The sequence below is a fragment of the Neofelis nebulosa genome, chromosome 6 (genome assembly GCF_028018385.1).
Source record: "Neofelis nebulosa isolate mNeoNeb1 chromosome 6, mNeoNeb1.pri, whole genome shotgun sequence".
NCBI lineage: Eukaryota > Metazoa > Chordata > Mammalia > Carnivora > Felidae > Neofelis > Neofelis nebulosa.
The window spans coordinates 32,039,947-32,052,689 of NC_080787.1; the positions used below are offsets into that span (position 1 = coordinate 32,039,947).

The following is a 12,743-nucleotide window of genomic DNA, read 5'->3' on the forward strand; positions in this document are numbered from 1 at the left end:
TGTGATCTATTCTGTTTCTTAATTTAATTTAATTTTAGAGAGCAAGAGAGGGAACCTGTGAGCAGAGGAGACAGGCAAAGAGAGAGAGAATCTTAAGCAAGCTCCGTGCTCAGTGTGGAGCCTGATGCAGGCCTCTATCCCACAACCCTGGGATCGTGACCTCAGCTGAAATCAAGAGTCAGAAGCTCAACCGACTGAGCCACCCAGACGCCCCTGATCTATTTTTTATTATTACATGGTGTTAATATTATGTTATTATTTTATAGATATATATTAGAGTATTTCTTGAAAAAAAAAACAGTTTTCTTTCCTGATATTGTTTACTATAGTGCATGGACTAGGATCTCTAGTACAATTTTGAATTAAATGGTGAGAAGGGACACTTATTAAGTCCATTTTTGTCATCTATTGAGATAATTCCACTTATTTATAACTTATTTGTAGATTGTAGTTGTAGTTGTCATACTTACTAACATAACACTATAATAACCCTTTAAAGAACCCACTTTTCGCATTTTTTCCTCCAATAATAATCTTAAAAAAAATTTAATAGATATCTCTTCTTAATTTTTCCTTGTACTTTCTATGAATTTCATTTTCTTTTTCTTGCTGTTTGAGGGAGAAGATTAAAGCATTTATTTTAACCTTCTCTTCCTATGAAACTTTTTTTTCTAATTAATGCATTTTTAGTTATAAAACCCACTGCTATATCTCTGTCACATAGATTTTGATATGTTGTATTTTCATTGTCATTCTAGATTGTTATTAGTATTTCCTTTTTGGATGCCTCCTGTCTTTCAGGTATTAGCATTTGTATTTCACATGTCTGGAATATCTCTAATCATCTTGTAGGTTTATGTTTCTAACTATTAGAAAAAGAGAGATGAGGGAGGCTAGAAGGGAACTCAAAGTTCATTGCCTGTCACTGTTATCCTCAATTGTTCATCCTTCTTAGTCTGATATATTTACTATTGTTAGGTGTCAACCCTTTCTCAAGTGTATGGTGATATATATTCTTTGAATCTTTGCATGGCCAGAAACCTGTTTCTTAGACTCTATTAAATGAATGACATCTTGGCTTAATATAGTATTCCATTCCTGTGGATATTATTCCAATGACTTTAAGTTCTAGTGTTGCATCTGAGAAATCTCATGTCAAACTGATTATTCTTTTTAAGTAATTTATTTTTTTGAGCTGGAAGCTTAAAAATTTTCTCTCTCTTTTTTAAATATTTAGAAATTAGGCACTTAAACATTTTTTGCAGTATCTCATATGTCTAGCCTGGAACCCAGCAAGCCTATTCAAATTGCAAAGTCAGTCTGTAGATCTCGATATTTTATTCTATTTGTTTTTTTTTTATTTAAATTTTAATTATTTAAGATACAGAGCAATATTGGTTTCAGGAGTAGGATTCAGTGATTCATCACTTACATACAACACCCAGTGTTCATCACAACAAGTGCCTTCCTTAATACCCATCTAGCCCATCTCCCACAATTATCCCTCCATCAACCCAGTTTGTTGTCTATCATTAACAGTCTCTTGTGCTTTGTTTCATTTCTTCTCTTTTTTCCCCTTCTTCCCATAGATTCACCTGTTTTATTTCCTAAATTCCACATATGAGTGAAATCATATAGTATTTGTCTTTTTTCTGATTGACCTATTTTGCTTAGCCTAATACATTCTAGCTCCATCCACATCATTGCAAATGGCAAGATTTCATTCTTTTTGATGTCCGAGTAATATTTCATTTTTTGTATATACCACAGATGTGGTATATTTATCCATTCATCAGTTGATGGACATATGGGCTCTCTCTGTAGGTGAGCTATTGTTGATAATGCTGCTGTAAACATTGGCATGTATATACCCCTTTGAATCTATATTTTTGAATCATTTGGATAAATACTAATAGTGCAATTGCTTGATTGTAGGGTAGTTCTATTTTTAGTTTTTTTAATGACCTCCATACTGTTCTCCAGAGTGGCTGCACCATTTTGCATTCCCACCAACAATGTAAGAGGGTTCCCCTTTCTCCACATCCTCACCAACACCCATTGTTTCTTGTGTTGTTAATTTTAAGCCATTCCAACAGGTGTAAGGTGGTATGTCATTGTGGTTTTGAGATTTCCCTGATGATGAGTGATGTTGAGCATTTTTATGTGTCTGTTAGCCATCTGGATGTCTTCTTTGAAAAGTGTCTATTCATGTCCTCTGCCCGTTTCTTAACTGGGTTATTTGGTTTTTGGGTGTTGAGTTTGATAAGTTCTTTATAGATTTTGGGTACTAACCCTTTATCTGATATGTCATTTGCAAATATCTTCTCCCATTCCATTGGTTGCCTTTTAGTTTTCTTGTTTATTTCCTTCACTGTGCAGAAGCTTTTTATTTTGATGAAGTCCCAGTAGTTAATTTTTGCTTTGGTTTTCCTTCTCTCAGGAAACATATCTAGTAAGAAGTTGCTACAGCCAATGTCACAGATGTTACTGTCTGTAACCTCTAGGGTTTTGATGGTTTCTTGTCTCACATTTAGGACTTTCATCCATTTTGAATTTATTTTTGAGCATGGTGTAAGAAAGTGGTCCAGTTTCATTCTTCTGCATCATCCTGTTTTTCCAGCACCATTTGTTGAAGAGACTTTTTTCCTTTGGTTATTCTTTCCTGCTTTGTCAAAGATGAGTTGACCATAAAGTTGCGAGTCCATTGTGGGTTTTCTGTTTTGTTCCATTGATCTGTGTGTCTATTTTTATGCCAGTACCATACTGTCTTGATGATTACAGCATTGTAATATAGCTTGAAATCTGGAATTGGATGCCTCCAGTTTTGTTTTTCTTTTTCAGGATTCCTTTGGCTATTCAGGGTGTTTTGTGGTTCCATGCAAATTTTAGGATTGTTTGATCTGGCTCTGCAAAGAATGCTAGTGGTATTTTGATAGGGATTACATCAAATGTGTAGATTGCTTTGGCTAGTATATTCATTTCAACAGTGTTTGTTCTTCTAATTCATGAGTATGGAATGCTTTTCCATTTTTTTTGTGTCCCCTTCAATTTCTTTCGTAAGTCTTCTATAATTTTCAGAGTACAGATCTTTTACCTCTTTAGGTTTATTCCTAGATATCTTATTGGTTTTGGTGCAACTGGAAATGGGATCGATTCCTTGATTTCTTTTTCTGCTGTTTTGTTATTGGTGTATAGAAATGCAACAGATTTCTGTACGTTGATTTCATATCCTATGACTTTGCTGAATTCATGTGTTAGGTCGACCTAACAATTGTTTGGTGGAGTCTTTCAGGTTTTCTGCATATACTATTACGTCATCTGTAAATAGTGAAAGTTTGACTTCTTCCTTGCAGATTTGGATGCCTTTTATTTCTTTTTGTTGTCTGATTACTGAGGCTAAGACTTCTATTATTATGTTATATACTAATTGTGACAGTGGACATCCTTGTCTTTTTCCTCACCTAAGGGTGAAGGCTCTCAGTTTTTCCCCATTGAGGATGGTATTAACTGTGGGTCTTTCATACATGGCTTTTATAATGTTAATGTATGTTCCTTCTATCCCCACTTTCTTGAGGGTTTTTATTGAGAAAGGATGCTGTGTTTTGTCAAATGCTTTTTCTGCATCTATTGACAGGATCATATGGTTCTTATCCTTTCTTTTATTAATGTGATGTATCATGTTGATTGATTTGTGAATGTTGAACCAGCCCTGCAGCCCAGGAATGAATCCCACTTGATCATGGTGAATAATTCTTTTAATGTACTGTTGAATTCGATTTGCTAGTATCTTGTTGAGACTTTCTGCATCCATCATCAGGGATATTGACCTAAATTCTCCTTTTAAGTGGGGTCTTTGATTTTGGAATCAAGGTTATTCTGACTTTGTAAGAATTAGTTTGGAAGTTTTCCTTCTATTTTGGGGGGATAGTTTGAGAAGAATTGATGTTAACTCTTCTTTAAATGTCTGATAGAATTCCCCTGGGAAGTCATCTGGCTCAGGATTCTTGTTTGTTGGGAGATTTTTGATAACTGATTCAATTTCTTTGCTGGTTATGGGTCTGTCCAAATTTTCTATTTATTCCTGTTTCAGTTGTAATTTGTATGTTTCTAGGAATTTGTCCATTTCTTCCAGATTGCCCAATTTGTTGGCATATAATGTTTCATGGTATTCTCTTACAACTGTTTTTATTTCTGTGATGTTCATTGTGATCTCTCCTCTTTCATCCATGCTTTTATCTTTTGGGTCCTTTCTCTTTTCTTTTTGATACGTCTGACTAGGGGGTTTAACAATTTTGTTAATTCTTTAAAGAACCATCTCTTAGTTTTGTTGATCTGTTATACTGTTTTTTTGTTTGTTTCTGTATCATTTAGTTCTGCTCTAATCTTTATTCCCCGCCTTCTGCTGACTTTAGGTTTTATTTGCTGTTTCTTTTCTAGCTTCTTTAAGTGTAAGTTTAGATCATGTATTTGTGACCTTTCTTGCTTCTAGAGATAGGCCTGAATTGCAATATACTTTCCTCTTAGCCTTTGCTGCATCCCAAAGGTTTTGGACTGTCATGTTTTCATTTGCATTTGCTTCCATGTTTTTTTTTTTTTAATTTCTTCTTTAATTTTCTGGTTAATCCATTCATTCTTTAGTAGGTTGTTCTTTAACCTCCATGTATGTGAGGGCTTTCCAAATTTTTTCTTGTGGTTTACACCAAATTTCATAGCATTGTGATCTGAAAATATGCATACTATGATCTCAGTCTTTTTGCACTTGTTGAGGACTGATTTATGACCCTGTGTGTAATCTATTCCAGAGAATTTCCCATGCACACTCAAAAAGGATGTGTATTCTGCTTTAGGATGAAAGTTCTGTATATATCTGTTAAGTCTATTGGGTCCAGTGTGTTGGTCAAATCCATTGGTTCCTTGTTGATTTTCTGCTCAGATAATCTGCCCATTGCTATAATTTGGGTGTTAAAGTCCCCTATTGTTGCTTTATTATCAGTGAGTTTCTTTATGTTTGTTATTAGTTGATTTATGTATTTTAGTTCTTCCATGTTAGGGACATAAAGTCTTGCACCTGTTAGGTTTTCCTGATGCATAAACCCCTTAATTATGATATAATGTTCTTCTTCATCTCTTGTTACAGTGTTTGTTTTAAAATCTGGTTTGTCTGATGTAAGTATGGGTACTACTGCTTTCTTTTGATGTCCATTAGCATGATAGATGTTTTTCCATCCCTTCTCTTTCAATCTGCAGGTGTCTTTAGGTCTAAAATGAGTCTCTCGTAGGCAATACATAGATGGCTCCTGTTTTTTGTATCCATTCTGTTACCCTATGTAAATGTAGTCCATTTACATTCATAGTGATTATTGAAAGATTGAATTTAGTGCCATTGTATTGCCTGTATAGTTGATGTTTCTGGTGATCCTCTCTGGACCTTTCTGATATTTGTTGCTTTTGGTCTTTCATTTTTTTCTCCACTCAAAGAGTCCCCCTTAAAACTTCTTGCAGGGCTAGTTTAGTGGTCACAAATTCCTTGAGTGTTTGTCTGGGAAATTCTTTATCTCTCTTTCTATTCTGAATGACAGCCTTGCTAGATTAAGAATTCTTCACTGTATATTTTTCCAATTCAGCACACTGAATATATCCTGCCACTTCTCTCTGGCCTGCCAAGTTTCTGTGGACAGTTCTGCTACAACCTGATCTTTCTTCCTTTGTAGGTTAAGGACTTTTTTTCCCTTGTTGCTTTCATGATGCTTTCTTTCTTTCTGTGTTTTGTGAATTTGACTATGATATGCCTTGATGATGACTGGCTTTTGTTGAATTTTTTTTTTAATGTTTGTTTATTTACTTTTGAGAGAGAGATAGCACAAGTGGAGGAAGGGCAGAGAGAGAGAGGGAGACAGAGAATCCAAAGCAGGCTCTAAGCTCTCAGTGCAGAGCCTGATGTGGGGCTTGAGACCATGAATTGTGAGATCATGACCTGAGCCGAAGTCAGATGCTTAATCAACTGAACCACCCAGGTGCCCCAACTTTTGTTGAACTTAATGGGAGGTCTCTGTGTTTCTTGGATTTTGATGTCTTGGTCCTTCCCCAAATTAGGGAAGTTTTCAGCTATAATATGCTCACATAAACCTTGTGCTCCTTTTTCTCTCTCTTCATCTTCTGAGACTCCTATGATATGAATGTTATTAGGTTTTAATAAATCATTGAGTTCCTAAGTCTGCCTTTGTGATCCCTGACTTTTGTTTCCCTCCTCTTTTCAGCTTCATTATTTTCCATAATTTTGTGTTCTGTATCACTGATTTGCTCCTCTGCCTTGTCTATTCTCGTTTTTATGGCCTCCTTTTGGGTTTACATCTATCTCAGTGATAGCATTTTTAATTTTGGCCTGACTAGATTTTAGTTCTTATATCTCTGCAGAAAGGGATTCTCTGGGGTCTTATATGCTTTTTTCAAGCCCAGCTAGTATCCTTACAATCGTGTTTTTATTTTTTATTTGTTTTGACAGAGAGTGAGTAAGTGCTAGTGGGGGGCAGGGGCAAAAGGAGAGAATCCCAAAGAGGCTCCGCACCACCAGCACATAGCCTGACCCAAGGCTTAAACTCACAAACCATGAGATCATAACCTGATCTGAAACCAAGAATCAGACACTTAACTCATTGAGCCACCCAGGTGCCCCATAAATCATGATTTTAAATTTTAGTTTAGACATCTTACTTATATCTGCATTGATAAGATTCCTGGCTGTCATTTGTTCTGTTCTTTTATTTGAGATGAACTCCTCTGTCTTGTCATTTTGGAGGAAGAAAAAATGATGATGATGATGATGATGATGATGATGATGATGATAGTAACAATAATAATAATAAATAGAATGAAATAAAAAATTAAACATCTTTAAAAAATCAATTAAAGGAAGCTAGATCCTAGGTGTGTTTTGGTCTGCTTGTTAAGAGAAGCTTGATAGAATATAGGTATAAGAAAAAAGCAGAAAACGGGGCACCTGGGAGGCTCAGTCTGTTAAGCATCCTCCTTTAGCTCAGATCATGATCTCACAGCTTGTGAGTTCAAGCCCTGTATCAGGCTCCCTGCCGACAGCTCAGAGCCTGGAGCCTGCTTCCAGTGGATTTTGATGTCTCCCTCTCTTTCTGCTCCTCTCCTACTTGCACTCTGTCTTTCTTTTTCAAAAATAAATAAACATTAAAAAAAATGTTTAAAAGAATAAAGAAGAAAATACATTAAAATTAAAAAAAAACTAAAAGTTGAAATAAATATATAAAATAAAATTTAAAAAATTTGCTCTTTCTGTATCAAAGAAACAAAAGAAAACAACACCAACAAAAAAAACAGAAGCAAAATTCAAACAAACAAAAAGGAACCCAAGTGAATCTAGATTCAGTATCTCCTAGTGCTGAAATTTTGCAGCACTCTATGTACAGTAGACTGAGCACATGGAAGGGATTTGTGCTGGTCCTCTTGGGGAGGATACTGCCACTTTGTTTCTCAGGTCAGCTTGCTACAGTGGAGCTGTACCTGGAGTGGGCAGTGTGGCTTTGGTGTAATGGCTCCATTCTCTGTTTGGTGGTGCTGTTTAGCTGACTGGAGTCTGTCCCTGTTGGGCTAATGGTGAAACTGGCTCTGCCAGCTCTCAAATCTCCAGAGGAGGAAGTTCTTAGTATTCTCACTGAAAGAGGATTACCTCTCCTGTGTTCCCTGCTTCTGTCAGCTCCCCACCTACCCCAGAGTTGTTCACCTACCAGTTGGTGCCTCCTTCCACAGTTTTACCTCAGGCCTGGCTGCTTCAAAACCCTGCACTTAAAAAAACCCTGAGGTTCGGACTCAAAATGATCCTCTGGGGGAGGGTCTCCCCGCGCTAAGACCAGGAAATGATCATGCATCTGTGCAGCAGCAGCAGCTCAGACTTTAGGGTAAATTGCAATACACAGCTGGTGTGAGGGTTTGCTGCCCTCAGCCAGCATCTTTGTTCTTATATGGGTGAACATAGAAGCTTGATGGGATGGTGCCTGCCCAGTCTTTTGCCTCACAGAGGCCTTATCGCCACTACCAAATGCACTCTAAGCAGGGGAAGTGCTTCTCCCTATGCCACCCAGGGGATCTCAGACTGTACTGTCTGCTCCTAGGCCTCTGCCCTGCTTTCTTAGTGGAGCACTGCCAGGCACTGACCTCTGAAACTTCAGACTCTGTGCTCCACTGTGTATAAAAAACTTGTATTGAAACCTCTCCGTTTTTCTCTGCCATTGATATTGGGGAACAATTTTCTTGTGCAGTCCCCTGTGCATGTATTCACTCTTTCTCTCTAGCTGCATTCATGGGGAGTACTTTCTTGAGCAAAGATGACACACTGCACTCTCCCCATCTTTCTTTGTTCCTCTCCCTCCCCTCTGCATCACTGCAGCTCTTCTCTCCCCCAGTTCACCTCTCCACACCACGTACCAGCCCTGTTTTGTTCCTCAAATTAGGCAGATTGTTCTATTAATCCTCAGATCGATTTCCTAGGTGTTCAAAATGGTTTGTTGTTCTAGCTGTGTTCGAGGGCCAAGACAAGCCCAGGACCCTCTTACTATTCTGCCTTCTTAACTCCTCCCCACTATTGCTTGTTTATTATCTCTTCTGTGACCGCTCATATTATCCTATTTGAATTTCTGTTTCTTTGCATATAAGAGTTCCTGGATCTAAGTCTCTTCTTTCATAATTTCCACCCCTTTACATTTTACTCAGTGCTTTGAAGTACTTATTACACTCAATTTCAGTCTCAGTAGTGACCATTGGTTGCTCCAATTAATGTACTCAATTGTTAGCTTTTTTGAAATCATGTGTATTATCTCCGTAAAGTCTTGTGTTGTATTGTACATTAATCTCCTTAAGTGTTTTCATTATTTTTCTAAGTTCAAGTTGTTGCTTGTGTTTTCTACATCTGAATTTTACTTCTTCACAGATATTCCTGTTTATAGCTGCTAGAGTATGTGGTATAGAAGCAGACAGATCACCAATAGTCCACTGCAGAGGCCCCGGGGCCCACAGATTCTTTACTCTCAAATTTAGGACTCTACCTACCTACTCTGCAACGTCTTGGCCTCTTGAGTGCCAGTGAGACCAGGCACAGACTTGTAGGACTGAGGCTACCTTCCTTACCCTGTTCTATTCCCACTACCAGCAGGAACTTGCAGTTCATGTAGGCTGAACTTTCTGTGTATAGTCCATATGTGGTAATTAGTTCTTGTTAAATACCTGTGGTCTTTGTTACTGAAAATAAACAAAAATCATGATTTTTCTAGGAAAAATTACAAGTATTTTTAAAATATACTGAAGTATTTATATTATTTTACTTTTTCCTTCATGCTCAAATAGACAACTCACAGTTTTTCTTTATTATGTGTTTATAGGTTAGCATGGCCTCATTGAAAGAATTAGATCAAAGACTCTTTGAAAATTACATTGAGTTGAAAGCAGATCCTATTGTTGGCTCCTTAGAACCTGGAATTTATGCAGGCTATTTTGATTGGAAAGACTGCCTGCCACCAACAGGTAAATGGTTTCAATTTACTGAAGTTCTCTAAAAGTAGTCCAGTACATCTAGAGTAATAAATATGGATACGATATTTCAGTATATTCTTTTTTTTTTATGTTTATTTATTTTGAGAGAGAGCACAATTGCCGAGGAGGGGCAGAGATAGAGGGAGAAGGAGAGAATCCCAAGCAGGCTCCATAATGACAGTTCAGAGCCTGATGCAGGGCCCAGACCCACAAACTGTGAGATCATGACCTGAGCCAAAATCAAGAGTCAGTCACTTAGCCAACTTAGTCACCCAGGTACCCCTCAATTAGCATATTCTTAAAATGCTTTTCTTTTATTCACATTTTTTCTCATATTTACTCAGGGATTAGTTTGATTTTAACGTTTTACTAGCTTAAACCCATTTTTGATAGTTTGGATATTAGTGTACTTTATATTATTAATATTTAAGACTTAAAATTATTCTTAAATTCCAGAAAGTAATTAGTTACACCTTATAGTATTCAATCATTTTAGTAACATGTACCTTTTTCCCACAATGTGGCTTCATTGCATAGATATACTATGAGTGACAGTTTTATATGATAACTTTGTGACTATCATCCAAAAATTTAAGAAATCTGGTCACTTCTATATATGACCTAATTATTAATGCTGAAAAGGTGAAAGATAGAGGAAAAATGTGTAAGAGTATGATCATTATAGTAATTTAACAAAGAAAATTGGGCCAGAGAAGGATGATTGACAGTTCCAGTATTATTTCTGTGACATCAAATGAAGTCATTTAAATCACTTCATGATACATATTTTAAAAATAACTATTGTTTGCTGAATCAAACTTCTTGATGCGTCAAATGTTTATGATTATGTGTGGATTATGTGTAGTATGAAATAATGTGAAATACGTAAAACCAGGCTCCCTATTAACCTTTTTTATAAGAGTCTTACATAGAAATGGTCATGTTGATATTAGGCATAGATTCTGTTTAAATGTATATATGTAGATATAGCAGTGAATTGTTAATAGGCTTGAGTTAATTTTCATTCTTTTACCTAATTGTTTAAACCCTTTTTTTTAATTGTGTAGTGCATTTCTTAGATGGTGATTAAATTGTTTAATCTTTAAATAACTTTGGATTTTTATTGTGTGGTGTTAATATTAGGTGATAGCATAATTTCGATGCTAGAAGTCAAAACTAAAAACCATAATCATTAAATTAAAGATATTTGGGGCACCTGGGTGGCTCAGTTATTTGGGCGTCCGACTTCGGCTCAGGTCATGATCTCATGGCTCAGTTTGAGCCCCATGTTGGGCTCTGTGCTGATGGCTCGGAACCTGGAGCCTGCTTCGTATTCTGTGTCTCCTTCTCTCTCTCTCTGCCCCTCCCCTGCTTGCACTCTGTCTCTGACTCTCTCTCAAAAATAAATAAACATTTAAAAAAAAAAGATATTTTATGTGACTATATAAGTATTTGATTTTCTGACAATCATTGTAGTCATATGAGTTCTTCTACCTACAGCTGGCCATAATTAATCTTTTTTCCTTAAACTCTGTTACTTTTCTATACACACACTTTGTCCAAACTGGATTATAGTTCATGTCCACATGTATCCTTTTGTAATTCTTTTTTTTAAGTGTATTTATTTATCTTTAGAGAGAGAGAGAACACACACACTTGAGCATGAGTGAGGAAGTTTTAGAAAAAAGGAGAGAGAATCCCAAGCAGGCTCTGTACTGTTACTGTGGAGCCTGACGTGGGGCTCAAACCCACGAACCATGAGATCATGACCTGAGCCAAAATCAAGATTCAGATGCCTAACCGACTGATCCACCCAGGTGCCTCCAAATATATCCTTTTAAAGTTTAACTCAAATTCTGTTCATATTTTACAATCCTTGCAATATCTTCCCATTATATTTACAGTAAAATGTGCAAAACAGGACAGGGCAGGCCCTTGACTGGTGCCCTGGTTGCTTGGCCCATCATCCATGAGTGTACCCCATGGCCTCTCTCCAGCTGCACTTTAGCACAGTGAGCCTTTTTGTTGCCCATATCTTTTTGTTTCCAAATCCTTCCACCTTACCCCTTCAAGACTGGTTTTTCCCTTTGCTTAGGCAGTAATTCTCCCTTCATAGAACTGATTCCCTTTTATCATTCAGGTCTTAAACTTAAATATCACCATACTAGCCATCCAACCTGAAGAAATGACATGGCCAATGGACAATAAGTATGGTGTTTTAAATTTAACCTATGAAAACTACTCATATTTTACTTGTAAAATAATTAGTTACAAGGGAGAATGCTATAGATGTGGTTTCAGCACTGGCCTTTATACTGGTTGAACTTACTGCAGCTAAATCTATGAGGTCATAGTGGGTTAATTATCACTTTAAGTGAACACACATGACTTTTAACAACAAATTATCATTCTCAAGATCATCAGTCAGTAGCCTCTGGAATTTTTCATCTATAATCCCTTTTCAGAACTCTTGGGCCCAGATTTTGGAATTTCAATATTTTTGGATTTTAGAAAGACATAGTGCTTGTGCCATATATTATGTTACATTCCCAGCAAGGATTTCTGCAGGGAAACATATGAATACTTAGATGAGGAGTGATAATGTAGTATCCTTATTCAAATCAGGTGAGAAATGCCACCAGAAGAATTCATCACAAATTTGCAAATTCACAAACAAAATTTTGCTTCTTGAATTCTGTACCTCCAGTATCTAAACTACTGCTTGGTACGTAAGTCTGGTCAGTAAATATTTGTTCAGCGACTACTTGGATGACCTCTTTGTAGCTACCATGGGTGCCTCTGCTAGTGTCTTCACTTCCTGGTCATCTCTTCCTTAGCTGGCCTGTGCATGCTTCAGGGTCTGTCTATGAAAGGAGTGGTTTTTCTGGAAAGTCTTCCTCCATCAACCCCAACAGGACTCTTTTTTCCTGAATCCCTACTACACCCTTTAACCTCTTTTATAATTCTTTAGTATATGTACATAATATATATATTTTTGTATCTGTTTTTATTCCCCAATTTTGGAGGAATTTTTAATGATGTGAGGAGATTCTTTTCACATTTACAGACTTCAAATTATTTAAGTATTTTTGTAGAGCAATGACTGAAAGTTTCAGAATTCCAAGGATGGATATTAGAAGCGTTGAATTTCAGTAAAATCTATTTTCTACTCAGGGTAACAGTGCACAATACTG

The 12,743-nt window shown here is 36.7% G+C and overlaps 1 protein-coding gene across 6 annotated transcripts in view; it reads left to right on the forward strand.

Annotated features, from left to right (window-relative positions):
• The window catches only part of EXOC2 (exocyst complex component 2), a 282,492-nt gene that overhangs the window by 195,174 nt on the left and 74,575 nt on the right, over window positions 1-12,743 (forward strand). For all 6 annotated transcript variants that reach the window (XM_058733209.1, XM_058733203.1, XM_058733204.1 and 3 more), the window contains one exon: window positions 9,399-9,540. In XM_058733209.1, coding sequence (XP_058589192.1) covers window positions 9,399-9,540 — 142 coding nt within the window. The remainder of the gene's footprint in view (window positions 1-9,398; window positions 9,541-12,743) is intronic.